The sequence below is a fragment of the Molothrus aeneus genome, chromosome 4 (genome assembly GCF_037042795.1).
Source record: "Molothrus aeneus isolate 106 chromosome 4, BPBGC_Maene_1.0, whole genome shotgun sequence".
NCBI lineage: Eukaryota > Metazoa > Chordata > Aves > Passeriformes > Icteridae > Molothrus > Molothrus aeneus.
This window is the reverse complement of record NC_089649.1, coordinates 19,525,776-19,549,533: the sequence shown is the minus strand read 5'-3', so window position 1 is coordinate 19,549,533 and position 23,758 is coordinate 19,525,776. Positions and strand designations below refer to the sequence as shown.

The 23,758-nt window shown below is 42.3% G+C and overlaps 1 protein-coding gene across 1 annotated transcript in view; it reads left to right on the top strand.

The window, feature by feature from the left end:
- The window catches only part of FAM13A (family with sequence similarity 13 member A), a 125,501-nt gene that overhangs the window by 75,542 nt on the left and 26,201 nt on the right, over window positions 1–23,758 (top strand). The window contains 6 exon segments of the mRNA XM_066548049.1: window positions 4,618–4,662; window positions 6,232–6,411; window positions 9,238–9,424; window positions 12,275–12,351; window positions 13,052–13,094; window positions 18,113–18,263. Of these exon segments, the coding sequence (XP_066404146.1) occupies window positions 4,618–4,662; window positions 6,232–6,411; window positions 9,238–9,424; window positions 12,275–12,351; window positions 13,052–13,094; window positions 18,113–18,263 (683 nt within the window).

The window sequence follows — 23,758 nt, the reverse complement described above, 5'->3', positions numbered from 1 at the left end:
CACCTTCACACTGAACACTTCTCCCTGCATGGGATGTGCCATAAGAGATCCTAAGTGCACAGGAGTGCTGGGCTCCATCACAAATGTGGTGCCTGTTCATGTCCATCACACCTGCACTGGCTGAAAGTAACCACCAGGCCACTGGGTGTCCCTGCTCTGGGTGCCTGGCTGCCATGCAGGTCTGAGGCTCCCTGGGGATTATTTCCCTGCTCTGCAGGGGAGCCTGCACTGACACAGCCATGCAAATTCACCAAGCTGAATCACGGGGCCTCTATGAATCCCCTGCAGGGTTGTCTCTGCTCCAAGCAGTAGGTGTCAGTGTGCATCTGTCGTAAAGGAGGTGCAAGTGAAAAACATTAGGAATCCTGAATAAAGTTGCTTTTAGTTGGGTTAGTTCTCTGTGTAGTTACAAAGTAGTGTAAAAAATAATTTGCCACGTTTAAAGGAGGGATAATTTGATCTGAGTTTGTGAAAGTGAAGGTGCTGAGAAAATAATGAAAGCATGTCCTCTGTGTGGTGGGACATCCCTGTAACTAAGAGCACACCCCTTTTGTTTTTAAACTCATTATTTTCATATTTTGTAAGCCATCACAACACTTCTCTTTGGTGAAAGTGTGTCAAATAAAGTAGTTGCCTTGAAATGGATCCCACATGAGTTTGCAGTATTGCATGTCACAGTGTGGAGAGTGGATAGCATTTAGACCATATAAATACCTATGAATAGGAACTTCCTAGATCAGGGATTGAAATACTATGTTCAGGACTTCAGGAATTTCCCATCTGTTATGGCAAAGCCATTTAAATATCCTCAACCTTGCTGGAATAGCAAAATGGTAAAAAAGTTTTTGCATCTATCAAAGCTTTCTTACTGTTGCACTCAGCTTTTAAAAAAGCAAAAACAAGAACAAAAGCCACCTTTCCTTCCTGAATAAAGCAGATGGACTGTAACATGTCAGCAACAGGTGACTTTAATACCAGACTGCAAGTATAGCTTATGAATTAGGCCATTAAGTATTATCAAGAATTAATTAAATGACTTCATAAATTAAAACCCAGTCTGGGAAAACACTGTGCCAGTATGTCAGTTTCCTAGTTTGCTCTGTTGGATGTTTTTTTGTTGCTGTTTTTGTCTAGATGCTAAGATATTTTGCTCAATTGTGGCATGAATGAAAGAAATCAGGAGAATATCCAACTCATTGATATCCAACATCTGCTATCACAGGATGCCCAACACAGACCAGACAAGCTGCAGGCATTACATGAGAGAATTCTCACTCTGGTGCACATCTTTTAAACTTAGGGAGGACTAGTTAGGAGGTGCAGGTGAGATTTAATGGTGGTGGAAGATAGCACCTTCTTGTCCTTGAGGCTGAAACAGAAAAAAGGAGGCCATGCAGTAAGAGTTTGCCTTATGTGTGAAGTAAGACATTATCTAGGGCTGATAGAGCACCTCTGAAAGTGAGCAAAAGACTTGGGTAAACAACTTAGACAAAACTAGGAAGTGCTAGAGGTCAGACTTCCCAGAATGAAAAGCATGAGGGTCATAAGAAATCAGTTCAAAAGTTCATGGCGCTCTAAACAGCTGTGTGCCTTTATGCAGGTTTTCTGGCTGGCTTTCTGAAAGTAAAAGTCCCCCAACACTGGGAAGCTGTCCTGCTGCCTTCAGTCACCTGAGGAGAACCTGTAATTTCTATGAGATTTCTATTTCTCAGCATGCTCTGCAACAGCAGCTGCATAATCTAATAAAGATAATCTAACTGTTGAGATAATTGACTGTATGTATCAGTGAAATGGAGCAGATGTGAGGAGAAAATAATAAAAATAATGAACTGGAGCAGGGCAGGAGTTCCATTGTCCGCATGATTTGCTGAGCAGGGCACTGCCTGCACAGGCAGGCACAAGAGCCAAGAGGGCTCTTCAGGCATGGCTCACCCAGCCTGCTCCCCAGAAATCCAACAGCAGAGCGGCTTCTGCCACCCAAGAAGTTTGGAAAACCCCGCAGGATACACCCTGCCTGCTTGTCTGGGCTCTGCAATCCTTCCAGGGTGGTGCCTTTGCCTGCGTTTGCCAACGTGCTCTTGCACTGCCTGTTCTGTCCTGCAGAAGGCTCGGGTCCTAAAACCACTGTGTAACTCTCTCTCCTCCACCGTTTGTTTTGGATGGGAAGTTCTTCGGTGTAAGAAAGGTTGGTGGAGAGTAAGTAAAGCAATTTAGTAACACATTCAAATTAAGTTGCAAAATGAAACGGCCAAGAAAGTTACCAACTGTGGAATTAAAAGGAAGTTTGTGTATCTAGAAAAACTCTGATTTAAAATCTCTGTCTTACTGAGAGGGGGCTAATAAAAGAGCATTAACTTAGCACAGAGCTAAGGATAAACTTGGATTCAGTACAATAAAATCAGAATATCAGAGCTTAGTTTTGTAGTCATCCACTCAGCTGGCATGTATGGGATATATACTTCCTTGTTATTTGTCAGTAGTTTGAAAATCACCATGTTACTCTCTTTCTTACAGAACCCATATTGCCTGAATAGGGTTTTTCTAGATACAGGAAATTAATTGTTATGCATCATTAAAACTTAGTCAGGTTAATATACTTAAAACTGAATTGGTGTTAATAAAGTACACAGTTAACTAAATAGTTAACTAACTAACTAACTAAAGCACACGGTGAATTAGAACGTACTGGGTGTTAGAAAAAAATTGTATTGGTAGAAATAAATAAATCTATATCCTAGGGATGTTTTAAAAAGCTAAAATCCAAACAATCCTTTCTTCCTCTCCAGTATCACTTTCCTGGCATGAAAACAGAGAAGAAAAGTATGATATGAAAGACAGCCTCACTCAGTTTGGCTTGCATGTAATAATACTATAAAAAGGTGATACAGCCTTAATTTACTCCCATGGGTGTAGGAGCTGTAACAAGCACATGAATTGTGTCTTACAATGTGGGTTAGCCCACATTAGCACAATAGCACCTTACTTGTTAATTTGTCTCTGTGGGAGATATATTAACATCCAGGTCTTAAAAATTAGTTTTGGGCTGGGAAGAGGCCACATAGTTCCTATAAGCAAACCAGAAAGCAAGTAGGGAGCTTGAAATGTGCACTTCAAATTCCAATGCCATCCTGTAGTTGATAGTCAAGATGTTAGATGTGGGAAGAGTGTGATCTTGCAAATTTTGTTTCCTGTATGCAGGTATTTTATCTGTAATAATAGGTACAGTAATAGTTGTTTGCATGTCTTCATGAAATTATCTGCATGGCATAACTGCTCAAGTCCTGCTCAGGTAATGTGGAACATACTGGCAAGTCCATGGCTGCTCTCCTGGTGTGCCACCACTCCAGTGACCTGTGCTGGGACTGGAGAGTGGCACTGAGTGAGGCTGGGACTGGCAAGGATGTGTGTGTGGTTAGAGCCAGGTGAGCACACCAGCTCAGCCTGAAGCACGCTGCAAGTGTAATTTGCAGCTGGGTGTTTGTGGGTTTTGTTAAAATAGCTGTAGTGACCCCTCATTTATCCTTCTCTTCCTCTGTTGCCTGCCTTCTACCCACGTGACATTCAAACCCAGTAAATCCACAGAGTGGTTATCTGAGAGAGAGCTGCAGTTTCTAAGCTGGCTCCAGCCCCATACAGTGAAGTGCAAAGTATTCAGGGGAAGCAGAGAGGAAACCTTTGGGTAGCAAAGGCAAATCAGCTGTTGATGGGTCTGCAATGAAATTATTTGAGAGAAACTGGTGAAGACTGAAAACAATGAGTGGCTATTTTGGCAGGAAGAATGTCTTACATCCAGCTTGGCTTTTGTACCCTGACCACATTTTACTGGGATTTATCAGCCAGCTGTACTCTGCTGATATGGGGATAATTTGAAATGAAACCCCTAGGCCTGTAGTTTATTTGACTTAAGGGAAGTCGCAGGAAGGATGAAAAGGCAGTGTCACCTTATCTGCAAGGCTGAGTCAGCTGAGTCAGTGGATGAAGAAGGGGCAGGATGGGACTCAGCTTGGCAGAGGGAGGAAAGCAGTGACACCTGTGCCAGGTCAGCTTGTTCAGAAGGGCTCTGAACAGCAAGTGATAACATCTACACTTGTGTCAGCTCTTCCTGAGCCTGATAACAGACTGAGGTAAAAACCAGAGAAGCATGCATAGATTTTATTTTTTAAAATGTGAAGCAAAGAATATGAATATGTTATTTGAGTATGTTTAAAGAGAGAATAGTTAAACAGAGAGAGCAGTTAAATATTAAGTGTATACATTTTCAAGTCAGCTTCCAAAGACAAAGACTGCTGTCATGAGGATAAAACTTCATCAGCAGAAAGCCCACAAGAAAAGAAAAAATCTGTAACATGTTGAGGTTGAAATACTTGCTGTTAGACCTTTGCCTATTTCATGGGAATGACAGGGAAATTAATTGTTGAGGATATTGACTTGTCAAAATATGCCACATCACAGTGGGAGTGAAAATTCCTTAAGGGGAAAACCTGTGACCTATGTACACAGTTGTTGTTGAGACAGCTCAGACCTTTGAATCTTAGCACTGCAAAGAGCAAGAGGTTTTAAGACCTTATTTTGATAATAAGATCTACCTTTCTTTTCTTTTTTTTTTCTTTTGTACAGTACCCACGTATCCCAAGTCAGTAGCAACGTTCCTGCTACAGGAGAGTAAGTGTCTTTTACAATTTTGTAGCTATCTTTCTTGGAGCTTTTTAAGGTATTGCTGGTTATTCTTTGATTTCTCTTTAAGAGTTGTTCTTACATAAACAAAAAAAGAGACAGTGTTTCCCAGAGCAATTAATCTACAACAATAATAAATCACTTCCTCCTGAAAACTTCTCAGGCCCTTGGTTCTTTACTCACTGTGCCTGTGATGTTTTGCTTAGGCAGAACTTGCGTATTTTGAGAAGTTTTTTGCTCTCTGTCATCTTCTTGCTCTTGTTTGCTCCCTATTGCATCCCAGCAGAGGACATGACCTGACCCTACTGCTGTAACTGGGAGGAGCAGAGCTAAAATGAGTTGGCTCCTTTGCTGGAGCTGGGAATTCCCAGTGGCTGATGGGTTTGCAGAACTGATCTTTGTCAATAGTGAAATACAGACATATTTGTCTAGTTAAACCATCTGGGCTTTTGCAGTTGCTAAGGTCTTCTGACTTCCCCAGGAACTACAGTCTCAGCTGACTTTCAAGTGCAGCAATTTAGCACAGCTTTTGTAAAGGAGAAATGAGCCCAAGCACAGATTCCCATACTGTAGCTACTCAGTTGAAAATTCACCAGCAAATCCTGAAATAATATTTTAATTATGGCAAAAACAGTAGAAGCCATACATGGACTTTGGACATGCAAGTTTGAAAAACCCATTCTTCAGTGACTGCTTAAAGCATTGTGAGAAACAGAGATGGGATGGGGATGTATACAAAAACATGTTTCTGTATGATCTCTTTGGAAAAAAAAAATCTTTTTCCCATAAAAGCTTCCTCTGATGAAGGAAGGAAGGGAATCTGACAAGAGAATGGCAGTACCAAAACAAAAATTCATTTGTGTTGAAAGTTCAAGTAGTCCCACACCTTTAACTGATGCAACTGCAGGGACTCTCTTGTGGTGGCTTGTGTGGAAGCTATCTTAGTGCCATTGAGTGTGAGAGTGGTCTCACATCAGTGTCAGGGTGGCTGTGGATGCACAAGAATGTGGCCCAAGAATGTGTAAAAATGGCATGAACTCAGAACAAAACCCATGCTTGGTCACAATGTATGTGAGGAGTTCACAGTGAGCTACTGCATATTGTCATCCCTCTGTGAGACAGAAGTGAATCATCTTCTTGCAGGTGATCCATTGCCTTACTGAGCTTGTTTTGCACAACAGACGTGACCCCTGTCAGCATGGCCCGGTATCAAATGCAATTTTGTCACAGCAGGGGTTTTTAAGTGGAGGATGAAAGTCAGGCACCAATGTCTGTAGTTGCAGTAAGTAAAATGAGTTGTTTTACTGAAATTTCAGACATCCCTAGAAATAAAAAGAGCAATAATAATTGGGAAGGCTCAGCTATTCCGAGGGACTTGAACCAGTGGGTATCTGAAGATTTCGGCATTGCTCTTTGCATATGTCGTAGCGCTGGGACATTTTGTGCTGCCATCCTAAGAAAACATAACCCACAGATACCCTTGTTTTATTTATTGTTGAAGAGAGGGAGCTCCACAAAATCTTTGAGCTCAATTGACCTTATTTTTCGGCTTGACAGGTATTTAGAGAAGACAATCCGCTCAGCCGTGGAGCAGCATCTCTTTGATGTTCATGGCTCAGGCGGCCAGAGTTCAGAGGACTCTGAATCCGGGACGTCTTCAGCCTCTTCTAATGTGTCTGCCAGGCAGAGAAGGCGACACCACAAAGAGCAGGAGGAAGCCCGGAGAAACAGAGACATGTATGAGCCTGATTTCTTTGTTTTGGAAAGTCTATTTAAGTCTACCCCAGTCATGTCTTCTTATCAAGGCAATGCTGCGTTCTGTTATGAGAGGCACTGACCTTTGCCCTGACTGCAGTGCCCATGCAGAGCTCCATTGCATCAGTCAGAGCTGGGAAATGTAGAGTTTGCTAGATCATGGAGTGGGGCAGAGCATGATAAAAATCTAGGGGGGTTATGCAGTCAAGTTTTTAATTACAGTATTTGGAATTGGTGACTTACGGTATTTGTTGCATTAGTGGAATTTCCCAAGCAGTTGGCTCTGCTGCCTTTAACTTTTTTTAGATAAAAACATTGGGCTCAGCTGCTTTTCTGAATTCAGAATGTCTTCAAAAATGAGATTAAGTTCCACTTTTGTGTGTGGAGGCACAGCTTGTGTTTGGGTTTAGTGAGGAGACTTGGGAGTTTGTCTGAAATCAGAAAAATCTTCCTTTTGATTAATCAGAATCTAAGATTTTTTTTTTTATCCACCCTATTACGCAAAGTTTAAGCATGACTTAGTAGTGAATTTCCTTAAATGTCTGTCAAAGAGTGAAGATAATACCTGTTTTTCCATTCATACTTCTCTAGTTGTGACATCTATTGTGTGGTACAGATGTATTACCACCACAGCTTTAACCAACTTGTTACACAAGGCACAGCTGTGTTTGAGAAACCGTAGCACAGACAAGGCCAGGTTCAACTCTTGTGTTTATCTGTAACACAGCACTAGCTCTTGTAAGGAATGTGTATGCCTCACTGCAGTATTGGATTGCTAGGGTTTGAAGTTGATTCCAAAATGAACATCTAGTCTCCTGTTGTTGTTTCCTGGGTGCTGAATTCCCCAAATTTTATTGGATCTGTGCCTTCTTATATGAAGCTACAGGTGCATAGCCATCGATACCTCACGTTAATATTGCATCCGTGGTAGTTCCTAAAATGTGTCAGTGCTGCTCTTGTACAAAAAATCTGTAGTTACCAAAAAAAAAAACCAAAAAAACCCCACCATTTTCACAGTGAATCAAAATACACTGTAAAGGTGGCCTGGGAAATTGGCTCTTGCAAGTCACCAAAGTATCTGGCAGCAGCTCTAAAGTAGTTTTTCTTGTTAAGTAGCCCTGCTGACAGGCTTCTCAGGTAAGTAGGTCAGAGACTGGCTAGCGTACGTGTTCAGAAGCATATAGTACTGCAGGGCTTTTCTTCAACTCTGAGTTACAGAGCTGCCTCTAGATATGACTGACACAGTCATTCAGGCTCAGTCCAGAAAGCTGGAGCCAAGGATTTAAAGCACATTGGAAGATTTGAATGCTGGCTGTGGTCCAAATTGTTTTCTCTGGTTCCTTTAGGTCAGATTGCTGGGATTTCTCTGGGTAAATTACTGAAATTGAGAATTCCTTTCAAAATGTTTTTTTGTTGTTTTTTTGATTGTTAGTGACTTCATCTCCTTGCCTTGTGATGGATGGATCACAAGAGGATTTGTAATGTCACAAAATGGGACTACAGGCAGGAAGAGTGTTTATCACAAAATCACATAGGTGAACTCCCAGGCTTTGAAGATTACATGATCTACAGGCTCTGATGTGTAATTGGTCTGCTGAAGGGTTTGTAAAAACTTCCACAAAGGCAAATGTGTTATCTTAGAAGTTTAGTCAGAGATTTATCATACCTCTTTGTATCTCTTTTCCACCAACAAAACCTAGAGATCTGTCATCTAGAAAGTCACTGGAACCTTCTAGTTTTGTTTTTGTTCTGAATACTTGCCGTGCTGGCACTGTCCAGATACTGCAGAGTAACTGGTTTCTTATCACACCAGTCAAGTCTAGAGGAGTTCTCCTGCTGTTCATGAGAGCAGGCTTTGGAGTTGCACAGCACTGTGTAAAACAGCCACACAGAGTTAGCAAATGTTCCAGATTCAGTGTCAAGTGTAATAAGCAAGCTGCCTTTAGCCCCTGGCAGGGTCATGAGATGCCTTGTGTTTCTCCTGTTCCCATGGTGTAGTGATGTGTATGTGCATCTTCACTGCTGGGCAAAGTAGAGGGAGGACTACTTAACAAGTGGTAAATGGAAAGCTGCCTGCTGAAGGATCCAGCAGGGCTAGATAAGCCAAATGTCAGGCTTCTGGTAAACAGGCACAAACCCTGCAAGCCCAGAGAGTCCCAGCAAGTGCATCACGTGGTGACTTAGGGCTGGCTGTCCCATCCCCTTCCCAACCCAGCAAAACAGTCCTCTGTCCTGGCAGTTGTGTTAGCATTGCAGAGGTACATTCCCTTTTATGTTTTGTGTAATTCCCAAATAGAAATCAAGCATTTGGCTGAAGCACCACCCGGTCCTGCTCTTGCATTTGAGAGTTATGAGTAAGAGGGCCAATTATGCAGTGTCATGCACCAGAGGAGAACCCTGGACCGCAGCTGTGAATCGCTTTTCTAAATTAAAAGCTCATGTCTCAAAGGAAAATATGGTTCATACTCTATAAAAATTGCACAGGCAGCCAGGGGCTAGTCCAGCTTCCATGTGGAGGCTTCTGTGTGTTTGGTTTAGTGGCAAGTGAATTAAATCCCAAACATGGATCCTCACAGCTTTTTCAACTGAGGTGTATGCAATTGGGTTGTGCTCCTGAGTGGGATTTGGCATTGCACAGTGTGTGGTTTTGGCTGCATTGGGAAGAACCAGAGATGGTGGTTTCATAGGGAATAGATGGTGTTGCTGGAACTGCACCAGCCCATATGATGTAGTTCCCTATTGCTACCATAAATGTAGTGAGAGAGTGTTTTAAGCAACCTCTTGCTGTAATGACCCTTTTCTTTTTAGGGAAGTTGTCAACAAGGAGAACATTCCCTCTGGATTCAGCAGTCTTGAAGATTGTATTCTAGCTGCTCAAGATGTAGAAAAATTACAAGACACCAGCTCCGGATACCTTAGTGAAAGGAATAAATCAAAGCGGCAGAAATCCAGCACCAAGCTCTCAGAGCTTAATGACAACCAGGACAGTCCTGTGGTAAGCCAGCACGCTGCACTATTTGATGTCTGTTACTAGGATGGGAAAAGCTCTTTTTTTATTTCAGTGCACATCTGTATCCCTTAGGTAGTCATTTTTGCCTGCAGTACAGGCCTCAGTGCCTGTTTTGGACTATGGGAAACACTGGATCTGACACTTGTAACCCTTGTGATGAGGCAACTGAGGAGCCATATTTCTGCTGTGATACTCCATGTGTGTCATCTTCTCTTTCTACCACTTTTTGCTTTTTTCTTTTGAATTTGGTGAAGCATTTTGGAAAGCATAAAAGGATGTAGGTCTTTTTCCCAGTCTTTCAGAAGCTTTGCAAGGAGTTTGAACCTTAGATGTAGGTTCTCATGTTCACATCAAGTTTATTTTCATATTCTTGCTAAGCACTAGATTTCAAGTGACTGCTGGATAATGAGATGGCAAAGGTATTTTATGCCATTTCCCTAAAGCCTGTGTTTTGCTGTGGTGCTTGCAATTTGCAAAGCACTTTGAAGTGTGTTGGTCCAAAAGATGATCCCTCTATTCACTTTTTACTGAAGACATCAATGACTTTGTTATAACATTGTAAAAATTTGGAATACTGTAGAACTTTTCCAGCATATTTTTGTGTGACCTTCACAGTAGAGGACAGTTTGCCTACTTTTACAAGCTGTAGAATAAGACTGGTTCACCTTCCTTCCCTCTCAGCCAGAGCAAACACTGACTGGGGTGTCAGCAGCTGAGAAACCACACTGTGCTTCAGTGCAAGGTTTGCATGCAGTGGCAGAAGTGCTGTGCCTGCACCAAGCATGCATTGCATGGTTAACAGGAAAGCAAGAGCTGTGTGAAAACGCTGTCCTGACCTATAGGGCATTTCCTTCAGTGATGCTTGATTAAGTTTTAGAGCCTGCTGAAAGCAAGTTCTTAATCTGACCTGTGTTTGGACTCGCTTTGTTTAGATCACAAAATTGCAATGATCTAATATTCTTACCCTGTGCAGAGATTCTAGAGAGAGGTGGATTTGCATTTCATTATGATCAAAAGAAGGCAAGATGCCAAAAATTGTACACTGTGCTCAATTTAGTAACTTAAATTTAGTGCTCAGTATCCACAATCTTCTCATGTGATACTTCATGAAAGCAGAGTGAGACAGACGCATTCACACTTCTGTCTTTGCTTGTAGCAATGCACTTTAAGATAGGCAAAGGTCTACTTTTCATCACCTTTTCTCTGTGCCTGTGGAGTCTAAAGCAGTTTCAATGTAAATGAGAGTTTTTATCAGGATTTAAGAAGTACTGATGAAAGTGTCCACTTGTGCTGCAGATCTGAAAAGCATTCATGAAGTCTTCAACTGTGCCCAGAAGAAATGTCCTCATACTTAGCTGTGCCCGCTGGACTTTACCCTGCCTGCCCCTCATTTTTTGATCTCTTGAAGGGCAAAGGCTGAAAGGAGTGGAAAATGTACTAATCTTGTATTAAAAGCACATTTTCCAAGATGACCAGCAGTGTGGTTCTTGCTTGCTCTGCTGTAGGAAATGTCAGAGTGGGATGATCACCTGCAAGTATCATTATGAAACATCTTGCAGAGAGCATGGTGCTATTGTTTTGGAAGAGCAGAAGCTGCTTTTTAAGTTTTAATGAGTATGTTTATTACATACTTGCATTTCAGAGACTGCCAGAAGGATGTGTGATGGTTTAGCTTTCTTTTGGCTACACCTTTACACATCAAATAATAACCCCAATTAGGCTACCTACTTGGATTATAACATAACATGCACCTTAGCATTTACTAATAGGCCTTTGTCATGTAAACAAGTTTGTGATGTTGTCTCTCCTTAAACACCCTTTTCTGAGTATTCCTTTTTTTCAAAGCCTGAAAGAGTATAGTATGTAGGACAGTGTGGGGAAGCTTTCCTCTGAGCTGTCTGATTGCATCTGGCTCAAAAGCACAAGTCAGTGGTGGAGAAACTGTCAGCTCCACTTAGATTCCCAAGCAAACCAACCACAAAGCATTAAAAGCTTGTAACTGCATTTTAGGGACATGGTAACCAGGTATCAGCAGGACTCCAAGAATCAAATTAGGCAAGGCTAGAATAACTGACCTGTGTCACCATATGGGGCTGGAGGTGTAGCATATAAGAGAAGGCTGCCCCAGGAAGTCTGTGCATGTAGTTTCCAGGGCAGAAACCCACTTCCTTCTATTTTAGAGGGACTTGCCCAAAACCCAGGGTAGAAAGCCTCCTTGACATGTGCTCAAAGTGGCCACATGGCTTGTCCTCACAGTACTCAGCAGTGCTAAAGTTCTTAATGGTAGCCAAGACAAATCTCAGAACATGAGGTCACAACCAGTTGGATTGTTTGCCCTGCATTCCTATGAGCCCAGCATTACATCTGTGCAGTCAGTCTCTTTTCATTCTTATGCCTGTTTAAGAAGAAACTAAGGAAGGGTTTGGCTGAGAAGTGGAGGATTTTCTAACATGAACAGAAAGGAGTTCTGCTGAGAGGTTACTGTGGATTTTGCTGCCTGCTCTTACCGGAGTTGCACAGACCAAAGAATTGCTCCCAAGCCTAGGCTGTCTGTCAGTCTGTAAAATGGGAGCTGCCAAGGTACCATGCAGCTTTATTCTGTTCTGACATTTGAGGTTGTCTGATGAAAGAGACAAAGCAGTGAGCAGTTGGGTTTTCTTGCAGTTTATGGGCAATAAAGTGTGGGGTTTGTTTAGTGCAGTGGGCAGTAGTGTGAGTGTTACCTTTTTCCTAGAAATCCTGTTGGATCTTTCTGTATTTGATCTGTTTAATGGCCTGCAGCTTGAATCTGTTTCTCATATATATCTTACTGCTTTAATATTTACTGTATTGCAGAGTGTGGAAAGCTTTAGCTCATCCAAGCCTATAGACAGAACAGGACCTGATGACATGGAAATTTTATCTGAAGAAAGGTGATTTTAATCTTATTTTATGTATTTATATGTTTTCCTTTCCCTGTGGTTGTAGAACATCCTGAGAGATCTCCCACCCAGGCTGTGGGGGTGACATGTGTGCCACAGAACAGATACCCTCCATGTTAACTTCCAAGCAGAGCTTCATGGAGGCAGAGTGTGTGTTGTATGGGCTTTGCCCTGCAGCAAATGCCACCAAGGCTCTTTTCCCAGCCTGATAGGAATGTCACTGAAGGTGCTGATGGTGCAGACTTGAAAAGAAATCAGCTGTGGAGCACCCGAACCAGCTGTGCACAGGAATGCAGGGCCTGTCTCACCTGCCTCTGGGTTGGGAATCCAGCCCTTTCCCTTGAGCTTCACTGTTCTGTGAGAGCTGTGCAGCCTCACTCTGCTCACCTGAGATGACAGTTTCTCTCAACAATAACATTTGTTGGGATAGGTTTGAATTAAGGGCATTGGAATTAAATTACATAATTGTTCTCAAGTAGCTCCTGAGAGGAAGCAAAAAATGCATAGTTTAGCAGCTTGAATGTTGCAGCCCAGAGAGTCCCTTCATTTATTGTGTGAATTAGTGAGTGTGCAGGATTAGCAAGAATGTAAAAACCTTTGTGTGCAGAAGTCCTGCTTGTTTTTGTTAAAAGACAAGTCTGGTTTTGTGTTTGTAATATGTTGGTTTGTTTTTGTTTTTGTTTTTTTATAGCAAAGAGAGTGAAAACGATGAGGTTTTTTTCAGGCATTCTCAGGTTAGTATTTTTTTGTTGCTGTTTTTGTGTTTCAGTTTTGTGGTCTCTAAATGAGCATTTTATTGAGCAGAAACAAGTAGTTATGCATATAGTTTTGTTTTCACAAGAAAAATAGAGTTAGCATATAGTTTTTCTGTCCCTACCCCTGCTTTTTATTTACATAGTTTAGGGAGCCTCTCAACCACTGGGGAGTCTGATAGCTTCTGTTTCAGTCCTTTTGATCCCTCCTTGCCAAAAAGGGAAGGATCACTGAATTCAGCACTGTGGTTTAAGTGACATGAAGTTCCCTTATTAATTATGGCAAACAGGACGTCTGACTTCTTATCTTTCAGGGTTGTAAGATTAGCTTGTCTTTGATTTTGCTAAAATAATTTGGCCTTTTATTTATCATTTCCTACTGCAGCCTGTTGCTCTTGAACATAGGTGTCTGTAATCCATTTGTCTTAGAAAACTGGATTGCCTCCTGCTTCTTTCTAAGCTGATGGATGGGATGGATGTCAGGAGAAGAGATGTGATGTTGATGGCAACAGTTTTTCCCCCAGCTTTTCATTTCTCTTGCACACACACACACACACACACACACACAAACACTTCTTGCACTGGCTTTATGGTGTTTTCAAAGATTGGAGTTGGGTTAGGTTAAATCCCTTTGCAGTCACTGGTTCATGTGGGTTTACTTAAAAAGCCTCTAGACAGCCAAGCTTTTAAAATACTAGGGAGAGTTATCTGAGGCACCTCTCCCTCAGTTGTGCATCCATTTCAAATGGGCACAGTAAAGCAGCTGTGGCCACTGTCTGATTCCTCTGGCTGCCAGGAGTTGACTGAAGGCTGGTAATACTTTTAAATTATACTCTTCTTGTGTTTCTTTTAAAAATAAAAGCCACTATGCATTTATTGTTTTGAAAGACTTCATTTCTGGTAGGAATTATTTCCACCTAGCAGGAAAGGTAAAAGGTTGCTAAGAGCTGAGCTCTGATCAACTGTGTGGTAGCTGGTGAAGTTTGTTAGACCCTGAAATATGTAGCCCCTTGCAAAGGGCGTTCAGAGCTGCCTTTGATCACTGCTCTGGCTGGGCTACCATGGATCTCCTACTTTGCTCCCAGAGGGTCAGTAATCCCTTGCACTTGCTTGTGAGCTGTTGTATTTTCCAGAGCTTGGATTTTGCAACAGCTTGTTCCTCACGTACCCACTTGCATGTGGAAAAGCTGCTGTTGCTGCCATGCCATGCAATACTCCTATAAAGCTTTTCAATTAGCCTGGTGGAGATATACTTAAATATTAAATCATAACCTTAAAATAAGCTACACCTTTGGAAAAGTTTTAAAGTGTAAAATTTTAACTGCAAGAGAGATCTTAACCCAGAGATTGTGTATTATATAGGAATTACAAGGTCAAGAAAATGTTACATTCCGGCAGAGTTGTTTTACATTCCTTGCCCCTTATAAGCCTTTTGCTTAGGGCAGCTTAAAGACATACATTTCATAACAAACAGCTCATTCAGGTTGAGGAAGGGACAAGGTTCTTCTTATTCTTTTCTCTTTCTCACCCTTCCACCAGTCTAAAGTTGTTAGGAAAAGGATTTGGAATTTGCTATAGCTATTGGTTTTGCTGATTTGGTTCTCCATGAGACTGTGAAAATACCTTGAAACACAAGCCTCAAATGAATTTTCAGTGGTTTTGTAACTTTTGTAATCTGCTCTTGGAACTAGCTAAGTTCCAGGAGGAAAACCACAGGTTTCTAGTACCCAGGTTTTGATAAGGGAGTAGTATTTAAGATTCATACCAACATGACAACAAGTGTAGAAGGGTGTTGGCATGACTCAGGTAGGAGGAAAGCAGCAGATTGGCGGTGTACTTGCATCAGGTTGTATCCCTAAAATGTGCTTAAGGATGCTTCCTGCTTGTGGCTGTAATGGAAAATCACGTATGGGGGAAGCCTTTTATGTAGAGTTGATTGGAATCCACATGTAATTGAACAGAATACCAACCTCCTGACCAGAATTTAAAAGTCATTCTGTTGCCATTTATTTCTTGCTGTTTGAGCTGCTCTTTGTGCTCAATCTCCATTGGAGCAGGGAGAATGAGTGCAGCTGACTAATCCCCAGGCTGCTTAGATCTGTAGTTACTGCTGCCTGCAAAGCATGGCTGCAGGAGCAGCTTCCAAAAAGCAGAATTCAAGTACCTGCTTTGAATATTTTTTGTGGTCATTTATGTAATATCTTCAGTGAACTGTGGCTGCCAGCTGTTACCAGCATTATCAACTTATTGCCCCTTTGATTTGTAAGAAATTGTGGTGCATCCATACCTAAAACAAAGTAGTTCTCCCTTACTTGATTCTTTTCCTAGAGAGTGGCAGCTGGTGGCATCAGGAAATCCAAAAAGAAAATAAGTGATGGGAATACTGAATTATCTACCACTCTATGGCTTTGGAGCATTAATGCAGAGGAAGTTAAAAATCTGCTTTCTTGAGTCTCCTGGGTTTATACCACCATTGTTCTTCAGAACACCTAATGATTTATTCATTGTATTAGAGCCTACATCAGTGAGCAAGGAAAGGAGAGTAACTGGCTGCAGGCAGGGCACAGGCCTGGTTTTACACACCTTTTAAATATTTCCAATTACTGAAATGACTTCAGGAGGAAGAAGACACCGATACCATCTTTCTAATATATGTGTAATGGGAATGTTTGCCTGTCTGGGAAGTGCCCTTATATCTGCTACAGATACCTTTTAAGAGTCTTAATAAGTCAGGAGATTGTGCATCCTTCATAGAAAGACATTTATCTCTAATTAGTATCAGTAGGGGTGATGAGATGGTATTCTCAGGTTGCTCCCTTTGAAATTGTTAAAATCTAGGTATGTTCCTCTCCTTCACACTTCTTTCTTATTAAAAATAGCACCTGTTTTGAAACTCGGTGCTTTATTTCTTTCCTTGCCTTAAAATATAACCTTTAAATACTGTGCTGGCAATTTACAAGCAGTTTATCAACTGGTACATTTGGCCACTGATCAGTCTTTGTTTGTGAGTACACAGACTATTTAAATCCTGGCAGGAAATTTGTCAATGGACCTTAGAGAAATATTTAAGTCCTCCCAACCTGGAAGCAGCTTAAAAGATACTGAATGGTGAATTAGCATTTTTCCACGCACAGCTCTCACAATAAACACATTTGTAATCAGATTTGGCGCCAAGCTGCATGAGTTATTAGTGCTTGGCAAAGTATCATCTAGTGTTTCGTTTTGTTACAATGTTTCAAAAAGGCCATTTATTGAAATGAACAGGAAATACACACCTTACACAAATACAATGCAGAACACTCTTTACAAATACCAGAGTATTCATCAGATTTTTAGAACAGTAGAACAGCCCAGGTTGAAAGGGACCTCAAAAGATCACCTGATCCAACCTTTTGTGGGAAAGGAAGCCTAGATGAGATTATTTAGCACTCTGATCAATTGCAGGGATTGATGGAACCGAATCCAGATAAAAACATTTATTCATATGATTTGTCTACTAGGCAACTTTTTTCCCTCTTCATGAAAGTTACTTGTTTTTCTCTGCTTAAAAGGGAAGAGATGCACCAAACACATTATTAGCTTTCTGCAGATGAAAAAAAGTAAACGTGCCTTAGTGGCATTTACTAAAGATATTGAAGCATTTGGCTGTGCTTCTGGATTCATAAGGAAAATAGGTCCAGAAATGCTGGTTATTTTTTTTGGTCCATTTTCTTCCCAGATCAGAATCTACAGATTGTTTCCTAGATTTACAGAGGGAAAATCTGCATGCTGACTGCCCACTAGACTATATTTGAGAGAATCATGCCTTAGCTGTTTTTAACAAATCCAAATAGTTTATGTAGTAACATAATCCTGTCTATTCATCTAGCTCCGTGTTTGTTGGTGGGTTTATACATATCACACTACATGTTTATGTACATGCACTACACTTCCTTTTCCCTGCTGCCCTCTGTGAGGCACTACAGCTAATTTATTTTGGAGTGCCAGAAGCGCTCTCATCGGGCGCTGTCACGGGCACGCGCACTGTGTCCCTGGATTGTGGGAATGGCAGGGATTTCTGCATAAACACACACGACGTGTGGTATGTGCAGGGGGAACAGTGCTCAGACAAACAGCAATTGCTTCTAGGTACTACTAGCTGATGAATCATGTACTTGACAGAATTCTGCTTTTTTTGGTTTTTTTATCCCTGTTACTGGATGCTTCTGTGAATTTTTTGGCGTTTTCCCAGAGTCCACACTGCTTCCAGCTGAGATGCCAAACCCTGCTGCTGTTTGGATTTGCGCAACACCGCTTTAATACCCAGAGCTCCTCCATAAATAGTTCTGCTCTCCCCACGCCCAGCTAGAAAACAACCACAGGAAATCGGGGAATGTGCAGCCAGCACAGCTTAGCTGGCACTAATTGATCTGAGCCAGCACAGCCTGCATGAGAGCATTCATGTACGTAGCCTGCAGTGCTGGCTGGCTGCGGCTGCTGCCTCGGGAGCTCTGGTGCCTGCTCTTTAGAAGGCACCATATTGCTACAGCCTCACAGCAGCAGCAGCAGCAGCAGCAGCAGCGTTTTTGTTGTTGCTCGAAGGAGTTGTGCTCCTGTAGGAAGTGTACGCAGCCACCCCCTTCCCTCTCCCTTTCTCCCTGCCTCCCTGCTTCCCTCCCTCCCACTTCATCCCACTCCACTACTGGAGGCTTTCTCAGCTGCATGCAGTTGTCAGGGCAGACAGTCTCAGGAACTTGCAGTAGCTTTCTAGAGAAGGAAAAATTCAAGGAAGGCAGATGGACGGATGTTTTTACTGGTGTGAGTGAGCAATTAGTACGCAGGGGTCAACAAGCAAGGGATTTGGATTTGGAGCTGGAAACAGCAGGGTCTGTTTGGATCTTTTTAGCTAAAGGCATGAGCTTACTGCTGCTGTGACTTGCAGGGGTTTTTTCCCCCCTCTGCATCCTGAGACCTTTTTTTTTTCCTTTCTCTCTCATTTCCTTGGGTGTGTGGAAACATAGCTGACTTCAAGTATGAAGATTCAAGAACATCCAAGCATGCCTGAAAACAAGTTGCAAAGAAATCAAGATGCTGATGATCAGGAAAACAGCTTTGTATCTGAAGTGCCTCGGCTGGATTTAACATCACTGTGCGATGACAACAACTGGGAAGGTAGGATTGTGTGATGGCTGGTTGTGTGAGTGAAATGGGAGAGAGGGAAACCCCAGTGGGCTGGGTGTATCTTTATGTGACCATGTTCCTTTGCTAAAAACAGTAGAAAAACAACTTTGTCCTGAATATAGAAGTGAAAGTTTGGAGAAACTGGAAGCAAATACTGAATGGTACTAACTCTCATTGTCACTTAGAGGTGGAAAATGAAATGTTTTATTCTTGAAGTTACTTTCATGTTCTGTTTAGTACTGTTAAGTCTCTGAGGATTTCAAGATACCTTATTTCTTAGTGGCTGGTCAGTGGTAATTAAGCTAGACTACCCTACACTTCAAAGCAACTGGGTATTTCAGAGTCTAAAAAGAACTTTTCTTCAATCACTGTTTGGAAATAATGATTCACACCTGAAAAGCACAGCTGATAAAAAATGCTGTCTGTCTGTTACTTTGTCTTACAAACAACTTTTTTTGTGTATGCTGTGAAGGAATTCTTATGACCAGCTTAAATGGCAGTGTTAAATTGGTTGCATGTCATATAAATTGCTGTAATACAATTTCTTAGCTCTCCTCTGCAGAGTACATGCTTGGTTGGCCATACACTTAGTCGTTTAAGAGTGGGAATTTGGGCAAGCTCTGTGGGGTGCCATGACCTTTATTTCATTTGAAATTGAGATGAAATGAAGGTGTCCAGTAGTTTTGGGATCAAACCCTTTTCTAGTTACAGAGTATGTGTCTGTGTACAAGCCAGAGTTCTTCTCTTAGTTTATGCTTTAGGAGTGAAAGATAGGTTTTGACATGAAGAAGCAGGAAAACACAAGTGTGGTGTTTTAATAAAGCAACTAATTCATTGCTCTAAAATAACAATCTCTGAGGAACACTGAGAAGGGAAGTTCTCTGCTCCTGCCTCCACAGTGAACGTGACCTAGTATGTTTTGCCTTTCCCTCTAGGAGGTGAGTAGTTATGACACTTCAGGTGCAAGTAAAGAAAACCTGCAGCCATGGCTGCCTTTGATTGAGCCAGGCAAGCAGACACCATGCACAGGAGGGAATTTTTCCATTTGCTTGCAGATGGGGATTCCCTGGCTGATCAAAGCATCACAGAGAGGCTCCCAGGCAGCCCTGGCTGCTGGATGTTTACTGAGGGGCCAATTAGCAGAGCCCTGCAGGGTCTCAAGCCAGGGTGAGCACGTCTGTGTTCTCAGAGGTGATGTGTGTGGCTTCAGCCCTCCTGTGAACCTCGGGGAATAATGACTTTTTTTTCCTTCCAGCATTACTAATAGGAGTCATATGAACACATGAAAGGGAGAACACAGCTCCTCTCTGCCTGCCAGAGGCTTTCCCATTGTATGAAATAAGTTGCTTCTTTGGTACAACTCCCTCTTAGTAGACATGCTCTTATGTTTGGATTCTAGCTTTCTTTTGCCCTGCAAATATGACACAGGATTATGGGCACATGTGACTGTGCTTCTCTCTGATTGCTCCTTCCTCCCTTCTGTTCACGTGTATTTCGCAGGAGGAGGAGGAGGTGGGCAGTTGCAAAAGAATCAGCTGTCTGGGGTGAGAGAGACATCATCCCCTGAAATGCGTGCCTTCCAGAATCACCATTTTGTTGCTGTGGGTGAACAGCAGCAAAATGGTGCCTTCTGTGTCTCAGCAAGGACACACTGAGTCTTTCCTAGCTGTGGATGTGGAATCAAGCTTGCAGAAGCCAGAAGGAGGAATATCTTCACATCAACTCTCAGACTCGTCTGTAGCTAACAGCAGAGTCTGTTGTTGAGACTGGCTTTGCAGGGCAGGGTTGTACCACCCATCCACAGCTTAGCAACAAGGACATCCATCCTCCCTTTCCTTACCAGCCAGCCCAAGTCACTCAAACCTTCACACATCTCTGCAGGATCCATGCCACAGCTCTGGTTGCACCCCCAATGAGAAAGAGAAAGGACTGTGCCTTCAAATGCCCTAACACTGAGCTGTTTATTGCTTTGCTCTAGCAAATGTGGTAGGTCCATGTCTAGGGAAATTACCCATACTTTCAGGACATAGTTGAGCTAATGTTAGGGGTGATGGACATACAGACCATCTGGTGACCAGGGCAACTGCTGGGACTTGCACAAGTGATGTGTGAGAACAATTACACATCCAGGATTTGCCTTCAGCTGTAGCTGTCACTGCCTCCAGTCCAATGTTAGGAAAGAGCCTTCAACAATGGGCACAAAGTTACACAAGACAACCTTGTCCATTGACTAGATTCCATTTGTCACTCAGGCAGGCTCTCCATCATTTAAAGAGCAGAGCTGCCTTAAAAGCCCTCATTCAGGGGCACAGAACTATGAGAACTGCTGCCAGGTGAGCTGGCAGGCCCTGTGCCCTTACACTAGAAGTAATTTCTACCAGATTTTTTTTCCCCATAACTTTCATCTCATAGTCAAGTCTGTACACAAGAGAGATTGGCTGTACTTCTCCAGACTGTGTTCCCTTTACCTAAAGCTGAGCACAGAGAGGACAGAGACATTTTCTCCCTGCTCCCTGCAATGCAGCCTCACACTTTGCCATGTGCCCACCTTCTGCATCCCACTCACCTGCTAAGTATAGAGGCTTGTGTAGGAATCATCAGGCTGTTGATGCAGCACTCAGGGCGTGAGCAGTGCCCCAGCCAAATTCAAGCTCTGAACTCTTTGCCTCAGTGCATTTCCCATGGTCCAGGAGTATTTTCCTGGTGTGCATTTGGCAGGTGTGGATCAGGGAGTTTTATTGCCCTGGATGAGGACTGAGCTGTCCCTGTGAGCTGGGATGTCCCGTCTGACTGCTGGCTTTGCCTGCTGAGCTGAGATGGCTTTGGGAGCAGGCGTGTCCAGGACTGCTTCCACAGCTAAAGGTTTCTAATTGTTGTGGATTACGTTTCAGTCGGGTGCAGTGACTGAGGGGAACAGAGTGTTCTCTCACAGGCCAGCACCATTGTGCAGATTTCTCACCAAATGTTTCTAATTCAAGCCCAGAACTTGCTATCCTGTCCTCAAGGAAAATCTGGAAGTGTGTTGCTCTCCATAGCAGCGGCTGGCCCTGTCAGCAGGCAGCTCAGTAAATCAATATGATGTGTGATTGCTGCTGATGTCACCCGATTACTGACACTTTAAAAAGGTTCTGTAGCTGAGATTTTGAGCAGAGTTTGCAGTAACAAGATCTTATGAAACAATCAGCTGGCATTTTTCGTCAAGCTTAAAAATAAAAATAAAAGCAGAAGTGAAAAACACAATTTGAGTTCAAGTATTGCAGCACTTGAGACCCTGAGGGTGAAGCTGATCTACAAATAGTTTTGACACTGACTTAATTGATACTTTCCCATGGAAAAAACCCAAAATAATGCAGAAAAAATCCATATAGCATAGCAGAAGGGAAGTTGAACTTAGTTTTCTCTTTTTCAACGCTGTGAACTTAGATTGATCAGTTTATTTGTGTGTGTAACACTCTCTAGCATAAGAAATCAAAAGCGGGTGAGACATATTCTATTTTTATTACTAAGTATAGAAAAAATTGCATTGTTTACTGAATAGCATCAAAATATTAAAATTGTTTTTTTGATTGTTGAGCCATCGTATAAACAAAATACAAAGTTTGCTTGCTAGCTGAGAGATGTGTCATCTCACTGAGTGAAGAGGTGTGGTAGTGCTGTATTTAGGCTATTCTTTTGATCTATGTAGGAAGAATGCCTGCTGATGTATTCAAACAAGGATATTTTCATAGTTATTTATAGATGAAAATAGGTTGTTACTGAGCTAGTGAATGCTTTGGATGAAGTTTTAAATTACTTTTTTCATTTCATTATGAGAGGTCTTTCAAGTGGCATTTGATACTAGCACCTCAGGTGTTATAATGTGTTTAGACTTTTCAATCCCCCTGGACTTACTTCAATTTACAGTAGCTAAGGTTTGGCCTCGTTTGTTTGACAGATGGGTGTGTGTAAAAGCAGTGTTAGCAGCATGTATGAGCTGGGTGGCTGCAGAGAGGGAAACAGGAGATGCCTGTGGCGTTTTGCTGGCTGCACCTCAAGTGGTATTTGTGTGCAGACACTCCTCTGTTGGCCCTGCAGCCCCCAGTAACCCTGTGGCAAATACACAACGTAGTGATAAAAAAGAGACAGGTTTTGTCAGCAAGATGGCTTGGAGCTCACCAGTAATACACCAGTTTGATACAATAAATCTTTCTTCTCGTGTGAAGCACTTAATGGTTCAGGTTTATTAAAATCTCCAGCCCTATGCAGCAGGTTGGCAGAGAGGTTGTACTGCCACAGGCAATGCTCTGTGTGCCTCTGCAGAGCCACACCTGGCAGATGGCTGACAGCTTTGTGCAGAGATGAGCTGGTTGTGGCATTTTGAGAGGGAGGGCAGCACTTGTGAAGGACTGCAGCATCACTAGCAGCACACAGTTCACTGATTCTGAGCCAGCTTAGAAAAGGCATGGAAGAAATGCCTAGAGAGTCTGACCAAGGCATTACAATTTTTTTCACCCTTTCTCTGCAGTGGTTACAGCCATGATGGCCAAATATTCCCCTATTTTTTTTCCTTTTTTTTTCCCATGAAAAGCTGTTATTCTGGAAAATGCGGGGGGGGGGGGGAAGGAATAGTACTTGGAAAGAAGGTGGAGATGAGTTGAAAACTGAGAATTTTCCCTGAGCAGGAGAGATAAGAGGAGTAAGTGTACCTGCTCTGTCATGTCAGTGGCAAAGAAAAGGTGAAATGTTTACAATCTCTACTGAGATTTTGTTCTTCAATTAGCAGGAAAGGGAAAGGCTGACAGCATTAATTATGATAGTGGATGCTTTAAAACTGGACTTCATAGCAGATACTTCAAAACCATTCAGTCCAGGAGTTCAGCAGCCTTCAGAAAAAGCTCAGTGCTTTGATAGCTATCTTGGCTAAATGGATTTAAAAAAGATATTATGTATCCTGTTAAAGAGGAATTAATTAATTGTGCACTGTCAGAAAAAAAAGCAGTAGTTTACCCTTAGTGGGTTCCTGTGTGTTTGTGTGATCCAGCAATTCCAGTGGTTCCAGCTGAAGGGCCTGGCACCTGGCCAGCAGGAGAGAGAAGGCAACTGGACTGCAGCTCTGGTCCACTTAGTGATCTGATGTAGATAAAATTTGTAATTTGTACATATCTAAATATGTTCCTTGATGAATTGCTGTTGCTCTCAGGGGTCTGGCCATTTTGTGTCTAGTTGGGGTTTTGTCTTCTAAATGTGTATGGTCATCAGAGGAAATAAAATTACCCGTAGAGTCAGGCCTTCCAGGAGCAAGGGTTAAAGAAAGCTGATTTTCTATAGCAGCCATTTCTTCTGTCAAGTCTCAAATTTGATTTTCCTTTTAGAATTTTTCTTTTCTTCTCCTTTTTAACACTTTCTTCTTTGGAATGGTAGTTTTCTGTTTTGGGGGAGTATTTTGAAATCAACAAAATACAAAGTAGACACACCCCCAGTCTCAGTTAGGTTACATAAAGCGCGTT